This window comes from Danio rerio, chromosome 6 (genome assembly GCF_049306965.1).
Source record: "Danio rerio strain Tuebingen ecotype United States chromosome 6, GRCz12tu, whole genome shotgun sequence".
NCBI lineage: Eukaryota > Metazoa > Chordata > Actinopteri > Cypriniformes > Danionidae > Danio > Danio rerio.
In genome coordinates, this window is record NC_133181.1 from 63370001 (window position 1) to 63392698 (window position 22698).

Here is a 22698-nt window from a genome sequence, read left to right on the forward strand (position 1 = left end):
CGGTCTCCTGGTGCGTCGGTCTCCTGAAGCGTCAGTCTCCTGGTGCGCCGGTCTCCTGAAGCGTCGGTCTCCTGGTGCGCTGGTCTCCCGAAGCGCCGGTCTCCCGAAGCGCCGGTCTCCTGAAGCGTCGGTCTCCCGAAGCGCCGGTCTCCTGGTGCGCTGGTCTCCCGAAGCGCCGGTCTCCCGAAGCGCCGGTCTCCTGAAGCGCCGGTCTCCCGAAGCGCCGGTCTCCTGAAGCGCCGGTCTCCTGATTCTCTTAGTGTATCAGCAGACGTGTTACAGCTGCAGATATAGTGAATGGGAATGGTGAATGTGAATGGTGTGAGGTTGTGCTGTGAGCTTCACCTGTGTGTGTGTGTGTGTGTGTGTGTGTGTGTGTGTGTGTGTGTGTGTGTGTGTGTGTGGTTCTTGTTGGTTCTGTTCTTCAGGTGTTGTGCTCGTTCTCCAGTCAGACCAGTGAAGGCAGCGGCTCGGCGCAGGACTCCAACTCTGTAGAGTCTGTGGGCTTCTGTAATGTGTGAGTACACGAGATAATCTGTGTTTGTTTACCGTCTACTCAAGCCGTGTTCACACCAGACGCAGTAATCACGGATAAATAGCGCTGAGTCCACTAGATGCTGTCAGAGGTGCAGCAGCTCTGAGTTCATCAGCTCCTCCAGACACTGAGCCTGATGATGGAGCTTTCAGCAGTGCGTCTGACTGAGCTCAGCCCAGTTTGATGAGCTGTTGTCGGTGTGTGCTGGATGATTTCCCCCCGGGACACTAACAACAGCGCTATGCACATTAAGCTCATGAATCACGTGACACACTCCACTCACGCCGCTTCATTCGCACGTGTCTCGCCGCTGGATGTCTCTGCGCATCTGAACATGTAAATCAGTCGCTTTAAATCAGATGCTTTTTTTTGGTGTAAACAGCGTTGGAATGAGGACGCTAACCACAAACTAGCAAACACAGCTAGCATAAGTATCTGATAATAACAGAAATGACAGTGTAAACCTTCATCTCCTGAAGGCGGAGTGTTGATCATCCTCCTGATGAGCTGATCTGCTCCCTCAGAGAGCACTGATCAGGTTATGTGTAGAATAGTGGAGGAACGCGATGAAGACGCTGCACAGAGGGTTTACCAGCGTTCAGTGTGTCTGTGAGGGTCTCTGCAGGGAGCGTGAGTGTATCTGCTGCTCCAGTTCATCACCGTACAGAGATCAGAGGAGCACAGACTACACTGATGATGCAGGTCCAGTCTAGTTTGGTCTCCTTGGCTCTTGAAGCAGAGTGTGAAGGGGAAGGGCTTCAAAATGTCCCCTTCTAAGCAGCACGACAGCACCTGCACACGTCATCACACGTCATCACCATCTCTTACTTCATATCAGACGACGGCGACTGCTGGAGTTGTGCTATTGTTATTGTTTGCTATTTATCTTCAGGACATTTATCTCTGTATCATGAGGGTGTAATGCAGCTGTAAGATCATAACTGTACTGCGCATTTACACCGTGACCATATTCATCTGTATAAACACAGAAAACAGCACTAACACTATAGCAGACGCTGTAATCGGCTCCTCACAGACACTAGACTGCTCTGACAGGGGACTGGAGGTCCTGCAGTGTCAGGGTTGTGGGGCTGCTGTACAGGAGGTAGATTATGGATTATAGATCGCCAAATTTAGCGGCTTTTATTTTAGTGTTTGATAAAAGCATGATGGTAAAACACGAGCGCGGTTATGAAATATTAAAACATGTGCTTGCTTGTTATAAAAATTCATAATAATGACCAAAACACAGATTTGTGGATCTCCTGACGTCCGTGTGCAGCTGTCCTGCCGCTGTGGCCGGTGTACTCTGGCAAATCTTCTCACCTGTTGGTTTCGAGTGTGCTCCTGCAAAATCTCTCTTTCGAGGGGTGTCGAGCCCTAAGCCCTACACCTTCAAGATAAAGAGAATTAAGACACCCCAGCCCTTCACGTGAACAGGCAAAACCAGGGGTTAGGGTAAGGGGAGGGGCTAAGGTGGAGAACTGAGATTGGGCTGTAGACTCACCTGACGGACAGGTGCTGACATGCAGAATATACTGAAGAAAGGGGCTGTGCATCACGAGTGTGTGTGTGTGTGTTTCAGGCTGCCTCTCGCTGCTGTGGCGTATCTGGACGGCACACTGGCCATCTATGATCTGAACACACACACTCTCAGACACCAGTGTAAACACGAGGTAAGAGGATCATGAGTGAAGCGCAGCACTGCCTGATGCTCTGTGTTGGTGCACTGCATAAACGTGCGTGTGTGTGTGTGTGTGTGTCTGCAGGTGGGAGTTGTGCAGCTGCAGTGGGAGGCGGAGTCTGCAGTGGTGTGCACCTGTAGTCTCTCAGGTGTGCTCAGCCTGTGGGATGCTCGTTCAGGTGTGCTGGTGTCGGAGTTTCATGGACACTCTGCGGAGATCCTGGACTTCGTGCTGAACCGGTGTGTGTGTGTGTCTGTGTGTGTGTCTGTGTGTGTGTGTGTGTAAAACGGAGAGACACTGAGAGCTTGTCACTGTGTTGTGCATCTGTTATTGTCTATGTCTGCTCCGCACACCTGAGGAGGCTCTGTCTGCTCTGCATATCCTCTACATCTGTCTGAAAGGACTACAGTTAGTATGAACACTGTCATCATTTGTTCCGACTGCTTTGAGTTCTGTTGGAGAGCGATAGCTGACCCATCCTGCATATGTATGAGGCTGCCGGCGGTCTCCAGGATGTCTCAGTTAGAGATTAGGGATGGACCCTTTCCATTAATCCACAGGTTTGAGTAGCGAGTGCTCAATTAATCGGGGGTGGAGCTTAAGCAAGAGGCGGGGCCTGTGTGCATCATAGCAACAATTAAATAACATGCAATTAAAATATATATTAAAGTCCTGTTAAAATGTTGATAAAACTTTGACAGGATTCAGAAAATAATTAAATCACTCAAATGAAATATCAAACTACCGCCCAAATACCAGCTTAACCAATCAGAGAGAATGAAAGAATTTAATTTTAGAGCCAGTCGATCATCGTTCTCATGCTTGATCCTCACTGATGCCCAAACTTAAACAGATATGAAGGCATTAGTGTGTGTGTGTGTGTGTGTGTGTGTGTGTGTGTCTGAAACCTGTAATAAGTGGAAAAGCATTACACTGAAGAGCTTGGATATAAAGATATAATCGATATAGAGCAGAATAATGGATGGGTTAGATTATATAACAGAACTGTTCACCTCTGCAGCTCTGCAGCTAACCGAGTCCTCTTCTACACAGATGTACAGGAATAAACAAACACCGGCACATCTGCAGAACATGTCCTCTTTCAGTACAGTGTAACACTGCATCACCTGCAGATCTGTAGCCTGTGTTATGAGAGATCTCTCAGTAATGTCAGTCCTGTACTGTGGAGCATCTTCTGAACACATGATGATCTTTTTGTCGATAAATCGCTGCGTTTAAAGATGCTTTGCTGTCTTCATGTTGTCTCTCCGCCATGGCTGAAATCTTGATCTTCATTATTTTCCCACAGAGAGGCGTCTGTAGCCGTCACGGCCGGCGGAGACCATAAAGCCAAAGTCTTCTGCCTGCAGAGGCCAGACCGATAGGAGCTGCGTCCCCCGGTGGACCAGTGCGGCCCCGCGGCCTTCATCACCTCTGAGCGCTGATATCTTAGTCTTCTCTGTAGGTCTGAGCGACTGCCTGCTCTTGTCTTTGGCTTTGACTGTATCCAGGAGAGTTTGCCTGATCTGTTCTGGTTATTTCTGTGAGGGTGAGTGTCAGCAGTAACCCTGGAGCTGTGCTGTGGAGAGGTCCGCTCTGCGTCTGTAAACCCACACACAGTTTCCCTCTGCGCCTCAGATTCAGCTGCTCTCCTTCTGTTAGAGCTCTGAGCATCATCAGACTCCTCATCCTGCTGTGTTTAATGATCAGACAACACAAACATGCTGTCAGCCTTCCTTTTCCTCCACTGTAAAGAGGTATTTCAGTGATTAAACATGCCAAAAGATCTACTTTGAATAAACACAAAGCTGATAATAAAGCGTCTGGCGGTCGAGTCTGTTCTGGGGTCAGTGTCTGTACTTTTGTATATACAGCTCTGCTTGTGTGTAGATCATCAGACGGGTTAGGCCAGTTCTCTAGTGAGACAGGAGCAAGACTGATCCCAGATCAGGAGCTGTGTGTCCTCCATTCCTCCACGACGGTGATCCAGACCATCTGTGTTTCACTCAGAGACACGAAGCAGAACTTTGGCTTCATTCAGAATTATTCACATATTTGATCAGAGAAACCCGACCTGCTGCAGAACTGAACATGACAGTATTGAGAGTTTACTTAAGTCAGACCTGCTGTACTGGAGACAGACTCAGACGATGGTGATGTAGAGCGAGTGTTTACATGATCTGCGCTCCTCCTCGTCCGTCATCTGCACACAGCGCTCCTGAGTCAGCGCAGGTTTACAGGCTGTTTGTGGAGCTTTATGAGTGCGGCTCTTCATTTCTCTGCTTCTGTGCGCTGTGGAGGATCTGGATGATCTGCAGATGATGGACACTCCTGCAGACTCTTCTTACTGTCGACAAAATCGAAGACAATCTTCATCTGCAGCTCAAGTCGAGCTGGGCAGAGGTACGTGTTCTGTCTGGCTGTTTGTTTGCTTCGTGAAAAGGTTTTCAGGAAACTCAGCTGAGTTTATGGTTGATCGTCGTTCACTGTTGTAAACGGGGCAGATGGAGCGTTTACAGGCAGCAGGTATTCCAGCATGCGCTTCACTTGTTTAATGTGCTGATGTTGGTCTTCAGATGCTTTTAATGGACGTTTTATAGAGTAGAACCAAGTTTTGTTAAATGTTAGTCCTGAATCATACATGAAACAGAGAGGAAAGATTTAATACAAGCATTTTCTAAATGAAACTCGCTGCACTTTGCCATCGTACTCTTGGTCAGCTGTTGCCGCTTTTATTCGCTGTATTTTCACACTGAGACTGTTTTCTCTCAGCTAACCGCTTCCGTGTGTCAGACGGGTTCATTTACTGCATTTTAAAACACAAATTTGTAGAAATAGAAACACTCTCTGAGGAATCTGCCGGTGTTTATTACGACTTTACTCATCATTTGGAAGTTTAACATCATTAAAGAATGAGGTGAGCCGGAATATTCAGCACAGGTTCTAGATCAGACATCATTAATGTTTCCTTATTGAAATGTAAATATGTGTTCATGAGTCAGATTTGCAGTAGTCGTGTGTCCTGATATCTCTGTATGGTGCTGCATGGCTCTGTCTGCTCTTCGTGTGGGTTTGGACTGATCTGTGAGTTCTCCTGTGCTTCAGCTGCTAGTTTGGGTTGTGTTGAGTGATGTGCTGCTCTCCGCAGGTTCAGCTCTTCTCCTGATGGAGGTTTGCTGTGGATGGAGGCAGTAATGATGCAGAACATGTCAGTGAGTGAGGTGGAGGTCCGGCTGATCTACTCCACCACGCTGCCCGTCTCCTGCGCTATAATCCTGCTGAACCTGCTGCTGATCCTGGCCATTGCCTGCAGCCGGCGGCTCCGCGGCGCGCAGCACTTCTTCTTCCTCAGCCTGCTGGTGTCCGGCGTCTGCACCGGCGTGGCGCTGCCCTTTATCCCCTGGATGGGTCTGAACCGCCCCCTCAGCTTCACTTCCTGTTTGCTGGTGCATGTCTTCCCTAACTTCCTGTTTCTGGCATTTCTGTGTAACCTGGTGCTGGTGCACTACGAGCGGTACCGCAGCATCGCGAGCCCCCTGCGGCGTGGACAGCTGTGGCTCCACCGCCGGTTCCTGCTGCCACTGCTGGCCGTGTGGGTGCTGCCGCTGCTGTTTGCCCTGCTGCCTGCCTTTGGCTGGAACAACAGAGCGCTTCAGGGGCATAGCGGATGCTGCCCGCGGCCCAACACCACGGCTCTGCCCCACTGCTCGTACCGCAGCATCTTCCCTAACGCCTTCATCTATCTGGAGGTGTACGGGCTGCTGACGCCTGCCATCCTCTCCATCGCCGCCATGACGTGTCGTGTGCTGTGCATCACGCGTGGGCAGCTGCGGGGCATCACGCGTGTGCAGCGGGCAGTGGCGGACCGGGAGCAGCGGCGGCGGATGGAGCTGCGCTACGCTTGCTGTGTGGCGGCCGTGACCCTGGCCTTTCTGGCCTGCTGGGGGCCCTATATAGTGTACACTCATGTGGGCGTGGAGCTCTTGCTGAGGCGGGCGGGGCGCAGCGGTCGCACCAGACACATTGTGCTGTCCTGTGTGGGCATCGGCAGCACTGCGGTTGTGCCGCTTCTCCTGGGTCTCGCCAACAAGGAATACACTGATCCAGTCAGAAAACTGATCCGCAAACTGCAGAAGCGCTGCAGAAACACACACGCCAGTCCTGCAGTCTGACTTTACATCAAGAATCAAGTATCTGAAGGTCATGAGCTGCTCAAGAAGAGTCCGTGAACACTGTGAATCTGCACTGAATGGCAGAAATAACATCAGGTACTGTGCAGGACATTCCCTCACTCTGATCCTGTCTGAAGATGGAGATTTCTGTATGATTTAAAAATAAAGATGATCATCATTTGGAAAGGACAATATCAGTTTGATTATTTATTAGTGGTGGGCCGTAATCAGCGTTAACGCCAGACTCTTATCACGCGATACAGTAAATATGGCTGTTAATCTATTGTGAAGTTGAGCTGGGTCTGTTCTACACAAGCTGATGTATACCTGACCGGTGAGCCAGTGCCCTTCTGAATCACATCAGCAGAATGCCCTTCTGGATCCTTCACTTACTGAAGACACTCCTGACTGCACTTACATGGACATCTGTAGTCTAGTTATCTTCCTTATAGACAATAATATAATGAAGTGTTCATGTCAAGTGCTGTCATCTAAGAGTTTCCTGTCATTTTGGCTGACTTTAGCTTTCATATTCACTCATGAACATTTCATTCATGCCCCTGTGACAAACTGAAGTATTAGACACAGACAAGGAGGAAGGAGGACTGCTGAGAGTGTTGTGGAGTTTAATAATGCACAGCGAGTGCAAAGGAAAAAACTGCCATATTTCAGTGTGTGTGTGTGTGTGTGTCTGTGTGCGTGCGTGCGTGCGTGCGTGTGTATGCGGTCTACTGACGGCCGTGTGTGTGGATCTTGTGGGAAAGTATGGTGAAAGTCCTACATAACAGTAATAGTGTGATGGCGGTGTTTACTTCAGTAATCCACTGATATCTGCAGACTCCACATGTCTGAACTCCATTTCTATTTAGTTCAGTGATGACTTTAGTGGGATTAAGGTGATCAGAAATGGCTGTTTGGAGCTTATGTAGGCCGACAGCTCAACACTCATGTTTACCTGAATAAACAGTGAGTGAACACAAGTACATCTTACTGTACATCATTTATTTTCATCACCAATTATCACAGTAGAACAGCTCCTCCTGCAGTCTCTGATGCATTATGGAAACAGGAGATGCGCCCCTGCTCTAATGCGCCACCTGGCTGGAGAAAGCCCCTCTCTAAGACTTACTTTAGTCATTATTTGGGGAGCACACATATTCTGAACGCCTTCGGCAGATTCAAACGAGCCATTTTAATCTACATTAAATCCAAGATTACAGTGACATTAATCTGGAATCAAAAATTAATCTATGCCCACCTATACTATTATATAAACGTTATATAGCCCACATCTCCCTTTCCATAACTAGATGAACAATGACCGTGTGTCTACACTCGTAACCGCGTCTGCGTCGTGTCCAGCAGCAGCAGCAGCAGCGTCTGTACTTGTGTCTATTACTCATTCTCTCCACAGAACTGTAATTAACTGCATTTAGTTTGTGGAGGAACTTGTTAATGGATTATTGATGATCTGTTGTATTTACAGCACAGTTGAGGATGTGCACAGGTGGATTCTGTCAGAAATATGCTAATGTCATACCTTGCGCTGGTCCACTTACACATGCTTATTCTTATTCTCAGAAAGTAAGTACTGAAGTGTTTTGTATGCTGTAAAAATGTTCGCTGTTCTTGGATTATAGTCATTGTTTAGAAGGAGAAGGCACGGTTTGATTTGATTTTAGAAAACAAAACAAACAAAAGATCAGACATTTACATTAGTATGACAGTGATGCTGAACAGCCCAGTGATGCCAGATAACAGAACATCATATCAGGCAATACTGTGATCAAAGTTTACTGTAAACGATCTTTAGATATTTAAGTGGTCATCTGAATATGTCATACTAATATGCTTGGGCATAATCTATAATGGATAAACACTGATAAGCCAGTCTTCTGCTTTTGCCTAAATAGCAGCTTTACTCGTATATTTACATGTGTGTAAGTGTGAAGCTCCACCTAAAGCTGCTGTGATGAACCTTCATCAATAGCACAGGCTTAATCTGATTGTCTTTTCTCTCAGCTGATGGAGTTTGGCTTTCTTTGCTTTCTGCTCTGCTTAATCAGGGGTATTGCACAAAAGTAAGACAAGGGAATAAGCTGGCATTTTGAGGCTTTCCTGGCTGAATGTAGCTTTGCCTCAGTTGCATGAATTAAGGCTAAATTAAGCTGAATTAAGTTAATATGAAGATTTATTCTCTGCAGCTAGCCTGAGCTCCAGAGCAGGCTAACAACCAGGCTAAGATTAATCTTAGTGACCTATATAGTTTCATTGCCAATGCTACTAGAAATGAATGTGCTTTACAATTCAATTCATCTTTATTTGTACAGCGCTTTTAGACTGTAGATCGTGTCAAAGCACATAGAAGATCACAGTGAACTGAAGCTGTGTTAGTCCAGTGGTTAAAGCTGAAGTTCAGCTCAGTTCAGTGTGGTTTAATCTTCACAGCTGAAAGTCCAAACACTAAAGAGCAAATCCATCCATGCGCAGCTCTACAAGTCTTGAATCAAGCAAGCCAGTGGCGACAGGAACAAACTTCACCATTTGAGCAAAGTGAAGGAGGGAAACCAGGCTCAGTTGAGCACGGCCATTTCTCCTCTGGTCAAACTTCCTGAGCAGAGCTGCAGTCTAGGTGCCGGAGGCTGGAGAACGCTGGACATCCATCATGGAGAACTGCAGGTGGGAGAGGTCACAGGCTGGTGTCACTCCATGCTCTTGGCTATTTACATATTTGGATGTCTAATAGTTGGAAAATATAAGTGTTTTATTGTATTACACAATCATTTTGTGTATGTTCATTTATATCCATTTCAGATTTAAATATAGGGAGATGTAGCTTAAAGAAAATAGCAGAATGATTGGAGAAAGCACATGCCGTGTTCAGTATAAATGAGTAGTTTTATTTATTTCTCAGTGAATTTACACAACCATATTTTGTGCACTGAAAACAGTTTTATGGATTACAGTCATGTTCATTAGACTTTGTTCACCTTTAGGCATAGACGGACAAAACATTTCAAATCGAATGAGATTTTTCAAAAAACTAAAATTACAAACTAGAATTGTCAACAATGTCATATTTTAATGTTTCTAAAATATAATTGCATATTTTTGATGATGATGAAACATGTAATACATCAAACAGACTCCGTTTGAAAGAAATATCCTAAATGAAAACGAAATATAAATCATCATATAGATAAAGATTAAATTAATTGATCAAAGTTTGTTCGGCTCGTTCATCTGAGGGGTATTGCACAAAAGTAGAATCAAAAAAAGCCAGGATAATAGAAAAAGCCCGGCTTGACCTGGTTTAATCGGGTCCTCCTGGCTTATTCCGTTACATGTTTGCTGATCCAGGATAGGAACGAGCCGCTATGTGGAGCCTGATGCAGATAGCCAGGACAAGAGCAGGAGCTCGATCACAGAATCAATGATGCAAGTATGGATTAAACCCAATCTGAGCCAATCAGGTAATGAGTTCAAACACGCCCCTCTCGCCCACCAATCAGGAAACTCCCATTACTTTCATTCAGAGAGTTACAGAAAATAAAGAAATTAAATAGTTTATTTTGTCTTAAATGTGATCAGTGGACATTCATGATGCTAATGAATTTATTGTGAAGATTTATTTTATCTGTTAAGTTCATTTAATTTTCATCTGTATGATCCTTTATATTCTTTATATGTTGCTTTCATTTATGATTTTAAGCTATTTTTTCATCATTAAAATAAATATTATTATATAATGAATTTAAATGCATTATCTTTCTATACCTGAAGATGTTAGGTCCTAGCTGCAGAGAATAAATCTCCGTAGTAACTTATTTCAGCTTAATTTAGCCTGCTCTCATGCAACTGAGTCAAAGCTACATTCAGCCAGGATAGCCTCCAAATGCCAGCTTATTCCCTTATCTTACTTTTGTGCAATACCCCTCTGGATCAGAAAAAAGTGCAACAGAGTAAGCCAGGAGGACTCGATTAAATTAGGTCAAGCCGGGCTTTTTCTGTCATCCAGGCTTTCTTGATTCCACTATTGTGCAATAGCCCACAGGGGTCTGTTCTTCGTTCATGCTGTACTCAATTAGCTGGATTTGGTTATTGACTCGATCCAGAATCGTTTTGTTCTTCAAAACTCATCCAAGAGTTGTTGTCATAGCAAACGGTCTGGAGCTCAAACCTGCTGAGGGCGTTCTCATATGAACAGGAATAGATCGGGTCTTTTCAAGCAAAGGACATACTAAACGTATGCACCGAACGCTGATATCTTCTTACAATAGCAGTCATATACACTTTGGAAAATAGTAAATAGTTAAAAAAAAAAAAAAAAAAACAAAAAAAAAAAAAATATATATATATATATATATATATATATATATATATATATATATATATATATATATATATATATATATATATATATATATATGAGTTTAACTGCTTTGGCAATACATTTGTAACAATTGTCATGCCAATAAAGCAATTATTGAATTGAATTAAATGAGAGAGAGAAATGGAGAAGGCTACTTTCATTCTCTCGATCTCAGTGAAATAGGGGCTATTGTTGTATATGTCAGTGAAAGACTGATCCAGCAAACACACACAGTGAAATTGTGCACAGTTTATGAGTTTTAAGTAGTCAGAGCGTTGTAAATACTCGCGATCGCCTCCCTCGCGACAGAGTGCATATGAGGTAAATGTCGTCAGTAATAACCGGTTATGATTATTACTGAACCGATACCGAATTGTCCGCGTCTGCATTGCGGTGCACCGAAGAAACGATTAATTTTGACACCCCTAATATATATATATATATATATCTTACGCAATCTGCACTCTCAAATAAAAGCAGACAACCAAAAAGACTCACGAGGTGTTTCCCCCTCAAGGGGTTTAAAGAGAACATTGATTAATATGAACTTTTCAGACACAAATGTGTATTTTAAGCTGCCAGCTTTCGTACAGTGTGTGTATGAAGATAGACAGGACCATATTCAACTGGTTTTTCCAAAGGAATAATAATTATTGCAGTCATTGTTTTGGCAGATAATATGACGGTGATTTGATGCTTCGCTAAAGTTGCAGACAAATTTACTGATATCCCAATGCCTTTTTTAATGCAAGATTAAGTTATACAGCAGTTCTTTCTCACGCTGATTAAGTACCATGATTAGGCCTATAATAAAGAAAATCTGCTCTAACGGCCCACAACAAAGGTGCAGAGTTATTGCGTGTCAGATCTATCAAACCATTAACTGCTAATTTGATGTAATTTTGCTCACATTGAATAATTGAATATTAATCAGATGATGTCATCACGCTGCTGTGCCGTCAGCCAATGGCTGCATTGCTGATCATGATTTGGAGGATGGATAGATCTGTCCTTCACAACACACGCAGATCTCAGATCAGTTTATCCAGACATTCTAATCTGATTCGCGAACTCGTTTGAAGAACCAAATTAGCGAGAGATCAGTTATCAAGATGAACAGATCAAGGATCTGCCGAATCATCTTAGATCATTTAAGCGAGGTATGAAGAACAGAGCTCATGAGTGAAAGTGAAAACATTCAGACACTGTTCTGTTTTTCTAAATTATTTTCTAAATGTGATGAATGTGAAATGAACCCTAAACATAAATAAAATGCTCAACAAGATCATGTAGACTTGATCTGAAAACCCGGACGAGGCTTTGGATTCCACACTTAATCAAGCGCTGCAGTCTTTACAGATCAACATGGGGTCATGAACACTGTCTGCTTTATCTGCAGAGAACTGCACTCAGATCTTAGCTTTTTGTTCTTGCTAATCACATGTGAATCTACTGTTCATTTAATGTCAATTCTGTTCATTTCTGATTCATGAGGACATCAGTGCTGACCGTATTTGCATTGTTCAAATCTTTAAGCACTTCCTGAAGCACCCGAGTATGCTGCACAGCACCAGTTATCCGGATGCAGCCTTTATGATGCAAGCTGAGATTGCATCTCTCAGAGATGCAGTGTCAGACACAATGCACTCAAAAGAGATAGTGATGTCACTGAGGGGCGGGGTTAGGGGTGGCGTTAGGTGAGGCCATTCAAAAGCATCTGCAACCAGACCCTTCTCCACCAGTTACTGTGGTAAATCCAAGCACTTTCACTGTCCAAGCTAATCCAAGATCACACTTCCGTCAGCTGTATTTTGCACTAGATGTGGCACAGTCGAGGTGTACTGCGCTCCTGACAATCCTGAGGCGGAAATAAAGAAATTGGAATTGTTGCTGCCTAAAATCTGCTTTGATCTTTTGGAAAAAAACAAATGTAAGGTTGAGGAGAAACAGGCCAGGCTGCTGGAGACAGCTGTGGATGGAGAGAGAGAGAGAGAGATAGAGAGAGAGAGAGAGACAGAGACAGAGACAGATAGAGATATATGTGCTGTGTTCTGCATTCCGGAGCGTTCTGCTGCTCTTCTCCCCTACATGGAACACAGCGCTGCACTTCATTTAGTCCCTCTGTGTTATGGCTCTGGGTCTGGAGAACAAATGTTTGCCTGAAAACTCCTCCTACAGCGGACTGTTTAGCATAATATTAATCAGTTTTTTATTTATTGATCATTTTTTGCACCTAATCTGGGCTCAGTCATATATAACACACTCTACACTCGGTTTCTGGAATGGTTGAAGCCTTTATAAATTACACAAGCTTTTAAATGCAGTTTTGTCATTTGAATTGAGAAAGGAGGGCGAAGTAGTGGTGCAGTAGGTAGTGCTGTCGCCTCACAGCAAGAAGGTCGCTGGTTCGATCCTCAGTTCAGTTGGTATTTCTGTGTGGAGTTTGCATGTTCTCCCTGTGTTCGCATGGGGTTTCTTCCGGGTACTCCGGTTTCCCCCTCAGTCCAAAGACATGCGCTATAGGGGAATTGGGTAGACTAAATTGTCCATACTATATGAGAATGTGTGTGTGGATGTTTCCCAGAGATGAGTTGCGGCTGGAAGGGCATCCGCTGTGTAAAAACTTGCTGGATAAGTTGGTGGTTCTTTCCGTTGTGGTGACCCCGGATTAATAAAGGGACTAAGCCGACAAGAAAATGAATGAATAAATGAATGAATGGAGAAAGGGATTGGAGGGAGTTTTCTTGGCATAGATGTTCTTCAGATCATCTTTACCTTAAACTGTTGTCCAAAGATAATGTTTTATTGTCAATTTATGTTTGCTGATTGTCATTTTCCCAGCTAAACCCAGCTCCGCATTTCCACATCATTGTAAAGTGGATTTCTCCTTCAGGAGGATCCTCTCATTACAAGCCTGTCTGGTGAAGCTTAGGAAAGTGCTTTGTGGATCTTCTCCATCAGCTCGTCTACAGATCAGATCAGTGAAGCGAGTGATCAGCTGTAACTCACGGCCTGTTTGTTGGCTGAGTGTTAGAGAAATGATGGTGAATACACCACAGCGCTGTGATTAATCTGTCTCAGATACCATCAAGCAGATCTATAATAGTGGAGGAACCCTTTCTGCTTACCTGGTGATGCTGACCGGACGAGAGGAGCAGGAGAGAACACACGGACAGGTGAACCGCTGAGCAAACACTGGAGGAGAAACACACAGGTGGGTGCAGGCACGTGCACACATAGGGCTCAACCTGTGCAGTGCACATGCCCTTTTTAGTCTTGGATAGAAAGTGCCCTTCCAAAATGATCAAAAGTGCCCCCGCGACGCGACACACCCTCGGTCCCGCCCTTCAGTACGCGCGCGACAACACCGCTCTTAAGTACGCGCGCGACAACAACCCCCCACCCCCCGCTCTTCAAAAAAATTATCCTGCACATGCCCTTTGGACGGTCTCTGCACGGGCCTGGGTGGGTGAAACAGCAGGTAGAGCTCTTCTTCTTGTCTTATTGGCGGTTTTCATTCTTAAACAGAGCATTACCGCCCCCTACTGTGAGTTGTGGGTCAGAGACTGAATTTCCTTTTCCTCTGGACTCTTCAAGGCAGAGTTCTGATCTGACTGTGTGCTTTCAGAGAGGCTGTGATTGCGGTGCAGGTCAGTGTAATGCTGCAGAGTGTACCTGCGGTGGAGTGTGATGCTGAGCATGGAAACCCTACAGGTGAAACACACCTCTGCTTTGCTTTAATCTGGATATCTTGTGTTGAGTGATTTCATTAATGAAGGAGTCTTTGCTTTCACCAGACCTGAGTGAAGTATTCCTGTTCATGTTATCAGTCTTCTCTAATGGATCTTCTGTCTGTCACTGGTGTTTTCTGTTGAGTTTATTCCCGGTCAGCTGTCATAGTAATGTCTTGATTAGCTGCTTCAGGTGTGTTGAATTAGAGTTTGCATGTAAACTGTTCTGTTCTGCTTCTGACTGACCTGTATTATGTGTGTTTCAGATGTAGAAATCCGGCTTCAGCTTGCTCTCCTCGCTTCATTTAACAGTAGTGGTGGGCAAAGTGAGGCTTCATGAAACTGAAACAGTTGAAGCAAATGTGTCAAAGCTTTGAAACGTTTCGAAACTCTACAGTGACACCTAGGGGTAATTTTTATACATTGCTCTGGAACAGCTTCAGCAAAGAACAGTTGAGCAGATTGAGATATTAAAACCCACTTTGTACCTTTGAACCTACAAGTATTATAGCAGAGCGGTCAGAGTTCCTGACTATCATGCAGGGAAACTGGGTTCGAATCCAGGCAAATGCAGCTATGTTGAAATGCTCTGTTCTTGTATTGTTTTGTTTCAACATTGGTCAGACATCAGAATAAACACTATTTGTGAGTAAATATGTCTTGTTTTGGTCATAAAACAGGGTTGTTTCTAGATCAGACATGGTTGTGGTCAGAAGTTGACAAGACTTATTTATACTATTATTGAAATTGCTCATTTATTGTATTTTAATACCGTCTACTCAAACGCTAAACCCAACCGTCACAGTACTGTAAAAATATGAATTATTGCTATACAGTGTTACACAAATGATGCTGTACTGATGGTGTATCCGCAGCTGTATCCTATCTAGACTACATCATAACACAGTAGCATTATTAAAATAGAGAAAATCCTGATTTTGGAGCATTTGTACAAAGCAGGATTCAAACCCAAAACCCATTTGAAGCACAGTAACAGCATGCACATGCACGGTCCACTAGGCTATATAGGACAGAAGTTTTTCTGACCCAGTCAGTCAAATGCAGACTCGGCAGGTCTCAGAACGGTTCTGAAATGATGTTAAAGAGCACAATCACAGAAGGAGAAAATGAGAAATAAACACATACAGCAACAGCCTCACACCAAAGCAACTGATTTAAACACCTCCACAAACAGCATCAGCAGCTCCACTGAAAAACATTTGATAATGAACAGCGCTTTTATTTCTTTATTGATTTTTTTTCCAGTTTGACCTCACCATCATGGAGATCAGAGGCTGCTTTAGTTGGGCTCTTGATCCTTTACTCTTTTATTTTATTGTTTCTGAAACTCATCAGCTATGGCAATAAAGGCAATGAGAAGCTATATGTAAATATTTGTTACAGTTATAATTGCTAGTAATGAATAACTTAAATAAAACAATTGCAGGTTTATGTGACGTGGTTTGGGGCATTAGGAAAGTTTCCCATGGAGAGTCAACAAACAAGAATTAATTAAAATTAATTAATATAGTTTCATACGCAAAACCTTGAGAGCTCAAGAAGCACATTTAAAGGTTCAGGACACCCTGGAGAACTTTTTTTTTTATATTAACAGATGTGTGTGTGTTGAGCATCAGTTAAGACGATGTGATGTTAGCACCTGTCAGCTTTAATTGTGGGGAAAACTGGATAATTTTGAGCTTTTGTCATCTAATTTCAGCTTCCGGGTTTAAAATGATTTTTGGGGCGGATCGAAATTGGCGATATAGCGCAGTACTGCAAGTGCAATGATGACGCGTCGGTTTCTCATTATTATTCATAGCGGAGTTTTCTTATCCTATGAGAAGAGCCGGCTGCTTAATTATTCATGAGTGCACGTGCTTTCTGAAGGCAGACCTGCCAGTTTCAAGCAAGCTGTGAGATACGGTCCCACGGCACGCAGTAGCCGTTCATGAAGGCTCGTATGTGTTTGTTTCCATGATCCACGGGGTTTGTTGCATGTTTTTTTCCCCGCGATCTTGTCAGGGCCGATACAGCAAAGCTGTGTGTGTGCTGCAAGCATTTTTGTCGGGAGAGCAGTACGAGAATTGAAGAATGGCAGACGTTGACTTTTATCAGGAGTTCGTTCACATTCAGACACATCGCCGTGCTGCTGTGTTTGCCTAAATCCTCTATATTACCAGCAGGGCTAATGGTTAAAATAGACAGGTCAGGAGACCTGCTGCACTGAGTCTACATTCAGATCTATATTTAGACCCGGGGATCGAGGGAGAATCCTCATTTATAGGGTTTACATGAACACACTTATCTTTATAATGATATAAATTGTGGTTATGTGTATATGAAATTACAAATAACAAATGTAGCAGGGCATTAAATTACTGTTTATTCCTTTGCATTTTAACTTTGAGAACTATAAACTCATGCGTCTCCTCGCGGTTTGTCTCATTTTGTGAGCCGACTGTCAACAACAGTCGTTCGCTCCCCTTCTCCCCTGCTGGCCACGCCCACTCCTGCCCTGTGCTCGCGGAGCTCCACCCATTAATCATGCATCTTTTGAAACAATTCTGAAGTAGACTTTAACCAAAAGTGGGGGGAGTCATGATCCTTTAAGACACAAAGACATCAAGAATCAAGATATGAACCTCAACCATGGTTACTAAAATTAAAAAGCTGCATGATTCATCCATGCCACAATGCATGCTGGGTACATAGTACAAAACTCCCAGCATGCATTGCAGCATAAATAAGATAAGCCGCTTAAAGTTTTTGAAATGTCTTTCTTTGCCTTTATTGTGTGCTGTTCTTGGCTGTTATATTTCAGTAGAGTGTTTTGTGTTGTTCTGGGTTGATTTTCTTTTGTTTGTCACCATTGTTGTAATTGAAAGGCTGATTCTTGATAACATGATCTTTTATGTGAAGCTTTGACCCAATCTATGTTGTAAAAGGACTATATAAATAAAGGTGAATTGAATAACCTCATTACATTTATTCTTAAAGGGCCATGAAACCCCCTCGTTTCAGCAGGGTGTTTTCACACCTCTTCTTTGGAAAAAGTTAGAAAAGTGGGCGTGTCCAGCTCTGTTTAGGGGGGAGTGTCAGAGGAACTAAAGTGGGAGGGTGTGGGAGTGTCGATTTGGGCACGCGCGAGTTTCAGAGTCAAAATACACACACACACACACATACATACAGGAGAATGTGATGGTGTTTAACCTACATGGACATCTGTAGTCGAATTATTAGCCAAATTATTAAATGGTGGACTTTAACTGCAGTTTGGCTCTTTCATTCAGGGAATTCATTCATGCCCCTCGCGACACACAAGATATTTGATTTGAGGAACTGCTCTAAGCGTGTATTTTTCATGTAATGTTTGATACCGCACGGCGAATGAGAGAAAAAAAACCTCTGCATTTCCCGGAAACTTAGATGCACACGACAGGTAGCGTCAGAAAGCCGCGCGTGTTATTCCGGTCACTAAATGCGGTAAAAACACTACACGAGGTTAAAGTTTGGTTGTGGTGCTAACGTGTTTACACTCTGTGCAATAGTTTGTTAGATACGAACAAACTGAATAAACAAAGAGCACTGCTCGCTCACTTACCAAATCTGTAGAGACAGGACAATCACCAGCAACTAGAGCCGCGTCTTTATGAAGAGAATACTACAAACGATTCCAGATCCCAGCGTTTGCAGATGAGAACAGCTCTCAGGTAAACAATAATCCTCCTTAGACACGTAAGTTATTGTTGTCGCGCGTCGCGTACACTGTAATCCACACGTGAGTCTGAGCTCTCACAGAGAGAAAATGAAAACGAAACTTAACTGCAGCAAACTATAAAAGCAACACTTCACGCTTGTTTTGCCAACACAACGTGGGGTCTCTGTCCTGAAAACACGGTGATAGTAATGAATATTAATGAAGTTGCACATTAGAGTGCGCTGATTGGTTTGACCCAAGCCTTACTCATGCATAAATGCAACAAACTGTAAGACGTAATAAGGCACACTCTGGCACAGACGTCCAGTCTGCACGCTGGAATACACGCTATTATCTCATGACCGTGACGCAGCTTCAAAAATTCGTTTCAAACAGGAAGTACAAATTTGCTTAAAATAACGCAAAAACAACCAATTTACACTTTTTAGTGAAATATAGGTGTCCTAATAGTGTTTTTAGCAGTGTGGGACACATATACGACTGTCAACAGCTCAAAAAATGTGTTTTGGTGTTTCGTGACCCTTTAAATTTCCTTTAGGCTTCTCATGCCATACAAATTGTGTGATCAACACAACTATTCATGGCTACTTAAATAAATCTAGTGTTAACATAAGCAGCTGAAGAAGCCAACTAAGGCAGACGCTGACCTCCATCATGGTGACCAACTGAACAACAGCAACTCCATGAAGAGTTTTGTCCACATGACAGAAAAGTCCGAGCTCAATAATGAGTGAAGCTCCACTGATTTAAGTTGTTTAATGATCTCTGCTGAGATCTTCAGAAAGAACATTTATATTGTCTAAATATTTAGTACTATTATTTTTATCTAGAGTTTTATTTTCAGTTGATGTCATCTTTGGTTTTGGCTGTAACTTGTGTTTTTCTTTCCTTTAGTGAATCTGCTTACTGGCAACCACAGCTGCCGGTCTTGTCCTGCAAAATCAAGAAGAAAAAAAAAAAAACTAAACAAACAAACAAACACCATTGTGTGCCGCCATTGTGGAGGATAAGTGTCTGTGTTCAAGTCCACGATGAACTGAGAGTATTTGCAACATATAAGAGACTGAAAAAATGCAATGAAATATTTCAGAAAGTTGTTCAGCACATGTATGCAGCACCTTACCACCAATATTATCTGGGCCCGGGCTTTTTTTTAGTATTAATTCTCTGAAAGAGGTCTTGAAAGAGTCCTACTAATGTTTACGGATTTACTACATGACAGGTGTTGTTTTAAAATGTCATTTTCTGACTTAAAATCACCCTTATCAAACCTTAAGTAAAATGTATTTAATTCCTCAGCAAACTCTCTCACAGAACTAAAACCATTTAAATTGGTTTCAATGCCCGCTCTATCTTCTTTACTCCCAGCCATTGTGTTCACACCTTGCCATGCTGATCTTAAACTTTTGCTGCTGGTCTGTTTCTGTAATTTCTGTTTCTCTATTTTATTATGTACACTGTTTGTACACTGTTAAATCATGCTAATCAAAACACACAACTGACATGTGTATGTGTTATCATATCATTGACATGACCACTTCACCACTATCAGCTCCAATAAACTGCATGAATCAGTTTGTCTTAAAGTAGACTTTAATCTGTATACACAGATTGTGAATTACCACACTAAATCAGCTGTACTCCTCATAAACGGTAACCTCACAGAAATATTTTTGATCAGTAATGACAGTTTATTTGCTCAATACTTATTCTACACAACATACCGATTAAAATGCCGAAAAAAGTAAACCAAAACATTAAAAAACGGCCGAGATATAAAGGATTAAACCTGACCGAAAGCACACTCAGCTGAGGACACACAGGATTGGTCTAAAAACACGAATACTAATGAGTCATTTGCATATGGTCTATTCTCTAATAAAACACGATTTTAAAGGGCTTCATAAGCTTAAATATGATAATCAAAGTATGGCAAAACAACCTAGACATCAGATAATCAAATTCTGAATAAAAATATACAAACAAGAACAAAGGAAAACACAAACAAACAATTGGTCATCACCATTGCCGAAATGCTGCGTCTCAACACCTGGTCAATGGACCAGGGTCTCCTGTTCTTCAGGGTAATGCTCCCAACGGTTATTCTTGATAAGGATAATGTCTGCTTGGTTCTTGCATTGCCTTAGGGGAGATGTTTGGTAGAAGAATGATATATCTACAGAGATATTCGCCAGACTGAACCTCGACCTGGCCTCTTAAATTTTTTCATTTCTAGTAATTAGAAGGAGGTCAGGAATATCTCTTTGAATGCTTCAAGTCACATTTGGGCGAGTTCTTTGATCATCTTGAATTCATGGTACTCCTTGGATGTTGACTGGAAGTATTCTGGAGAAAATCAGCAGGGAGTGAGGAGAAGGCAATGACCAGTTCATGGCCAACTTTAACTCCTGACTCCTAGCTGATTTGGGCAAGGGCTCTCCTGTTCCCTGGAGATATCTGGGGTCCTGGGGAGCCTGGTCTCTGGATTAGCCAGAGTAGGCCTCAGAGAAACATCTTCAGACTCTTCTCGGGTGACCTGGGCAACCTTGCGGTGTTAACGAAAGGTCACTTGGGGGAGTGGTAAGTATTCAGCCCCCCTGGGTCCACTTGGACAGCACGCAGGGATGGTGGCCTTGGGTGAATGGCCTTAAATGAAGCCCAGTCTTCTACTGGTGATTAGCACCTCCACACAACAGCACATTGTGCATCAACACCACCTACACCAGTCATTCAAAAACTTTTCCAAAAATCGTCAATTTTAACATCAGATCTACTGAAGATTTATAACCCCAGAATTTATTAGGATTAAGGTTGAGTAAGACTAGTACTTCCATAGGGACACTTTAAAACACCAAATCTCAAATTATAACCTTACAACTTTTCAGAATGACCAGATTTTCCCTTTCTTTAAAATCCATTATTTCCATGGGAAAATTTAAAATATTTATTCTAAGACTTAACCCCGAACTTTTCAGGAAAATAAACCCTACATACCTTCCCCAGAACATCTAGTATAAATGGCTGGTTTTAAAAATAAGATCTTCTGTAACTCCTAGAAAATCTAACCCCAGAACCTCTGTGTAAGTAACCACACTTCACTCTTTTAGAATATCTCAATTTCATAGGAATATTGGAACCTATAAATATTTCAACCTTTATTCAACTTTACCGGTTCCAGTTTCCTCTTCAAAAATCTCAAATTTAAGTGAAAACATCTCGAGTATCAAGATTTCCTTTTGGTAGTGAGAATCCTTTCAAAAACAAAAGCCCTCACTTTAAAGCTCTCACTTAAACATTGAAAATCACAGTTTGGTTCTATTGTGAATTATTTTCTCTCCACATAGCGTGATTGTAGACGTTCACAACTACACAAAATAGCATAGACCAGTGGTTCTCAAACTTTTTTATTTTTTTTATTTTTTTTACCAACTACCACCTTAGAAAATTGTCTCTCCAAGTACCACCATAATGGCCTGTATTAAAAAATAACATTGTAGGCCTAATTAAGCTGTGCACAGTTTAAAAATGAGGCAGATTAATTCCTATCATTAAGAATGTGTTATTGTCAGTCACTTATACATTTTAAATAGTCTGAACATTAACTGTGCTTGCAGATAAAAAAACAATAAATTGAAATGTGCTCTTAAAGTTCATTAAAAATGTCACTGTTCTAAAAGTAAATAGAAAACTGCTGTACTTAAATCTAAAGTATTCATATCAGCCTATTAATCAAAAGCTGGAAATGTTGATTGGACCTCATAAATATTGGCTTTATGTCATTCATACACTTTCTGACAAATCTTGATTTCTGACATATGTTAAATGTACTTATGACAGGGTTCATACAGGCACAGGCTAATGAAAATATGGGCATTTTGAGCACTTTTTTTCCAGTACCTATTTTTTGGTAGACTGATATGCTCTGTATTGAGGACCTAAAATGTATTCTCAGCAACCCATAAAACATTGCATTGATAAAAAAAAAAAAATCAATCATATATCAATAATATAATAAACCTGCACTAAATGCTTGTGAATTTTTTTTACTCAAGTAAAAATACCATTACACTGCTAAAATAACACAAATTTTAGTAAATATTAATATTAAGTAAAAGTACAAAGTACTCTTTTAAAAAGTACTAGTTTGTTACTTTTGAAAAAAAAAAATCAGATTCATTGAAATAAAGTTTAAACTTGATTAATTGGTTTAATTGCTTAAATCCCAAAGCTACATGTATAGGAATTGACATGAAGTATGGTGTTTTTTTTTTTAAATTTATTTTTCCTTTCATGACTGTTTTTCAATAGCACTGGTAAAACTAGCACAATCTTTAAGGCAATAAAGACATTTTTTGCCCATTTTTTTAAACAATATTTTCAAGCTTTGAAAGGTTTATTTAACGTATGATAAAGATTTAAATTTGACCTTTTATTTACATATTTTACACCTTTTCTTTACAATATGGCAATTTTGTTTCTCAA

The 22698-nt window shown here is 42.2% G+C and overlaps 2 protein-coding genes across 2 annotated transcripts in view; both read left to right on the plus strand.

The window, feature by feature from the left end:
- The window catches only part of aamp (angio-associated, migratory cell protein), a 9114-nt gene extending 5074 nt beyond the window's left edge, over window positions 1–4040 (plus strand). The window contains 4 exon segments of the mRNA NM_212938.1: window positions 429–517; window positions 2121–2211; window positions 2305–2459; window positions 3530–4040. Of these exon segments, the coding sequence (NP_998103.1) occupies window positions 429–517; window positions 2121–2211; window positions 2305–2459; window positions 3530–3605 (411 nt within the window). The 3' untranslated portion in view covers window positions 3606–4040.
- LOC100000545 (G-protein coupled bile acid receptor 1) lies at window positions 3720–8282 on the plus strand. The gene is made up of 2 exons (XM_009302777.5): window positions 3720–4623; window positions 5369–8282. Exon 2 carries the CDS (start codon window positions 5403–5405, stop codon window positions 6390–6392), a length of 990 nt encoding a protein of 329 aa, XP_009301052.2. The 5' UTR covers window positions 3720–4623; window positions 5369–5402; the 3' UTR covers window positions 6393–8282.
- Window positions 8283–22698: the final 14416 nt, after the last annotated feature.

Excerpts from the sequence above, each read along its gene's own strand:
- LOC100000545 (XM_009302777.5), top strand. The coding sequence starts at position 5,403 with ATGGAGGCAGTAATGATGCAGAACATGTCAGTGAGTGAGGTGGAGGTC.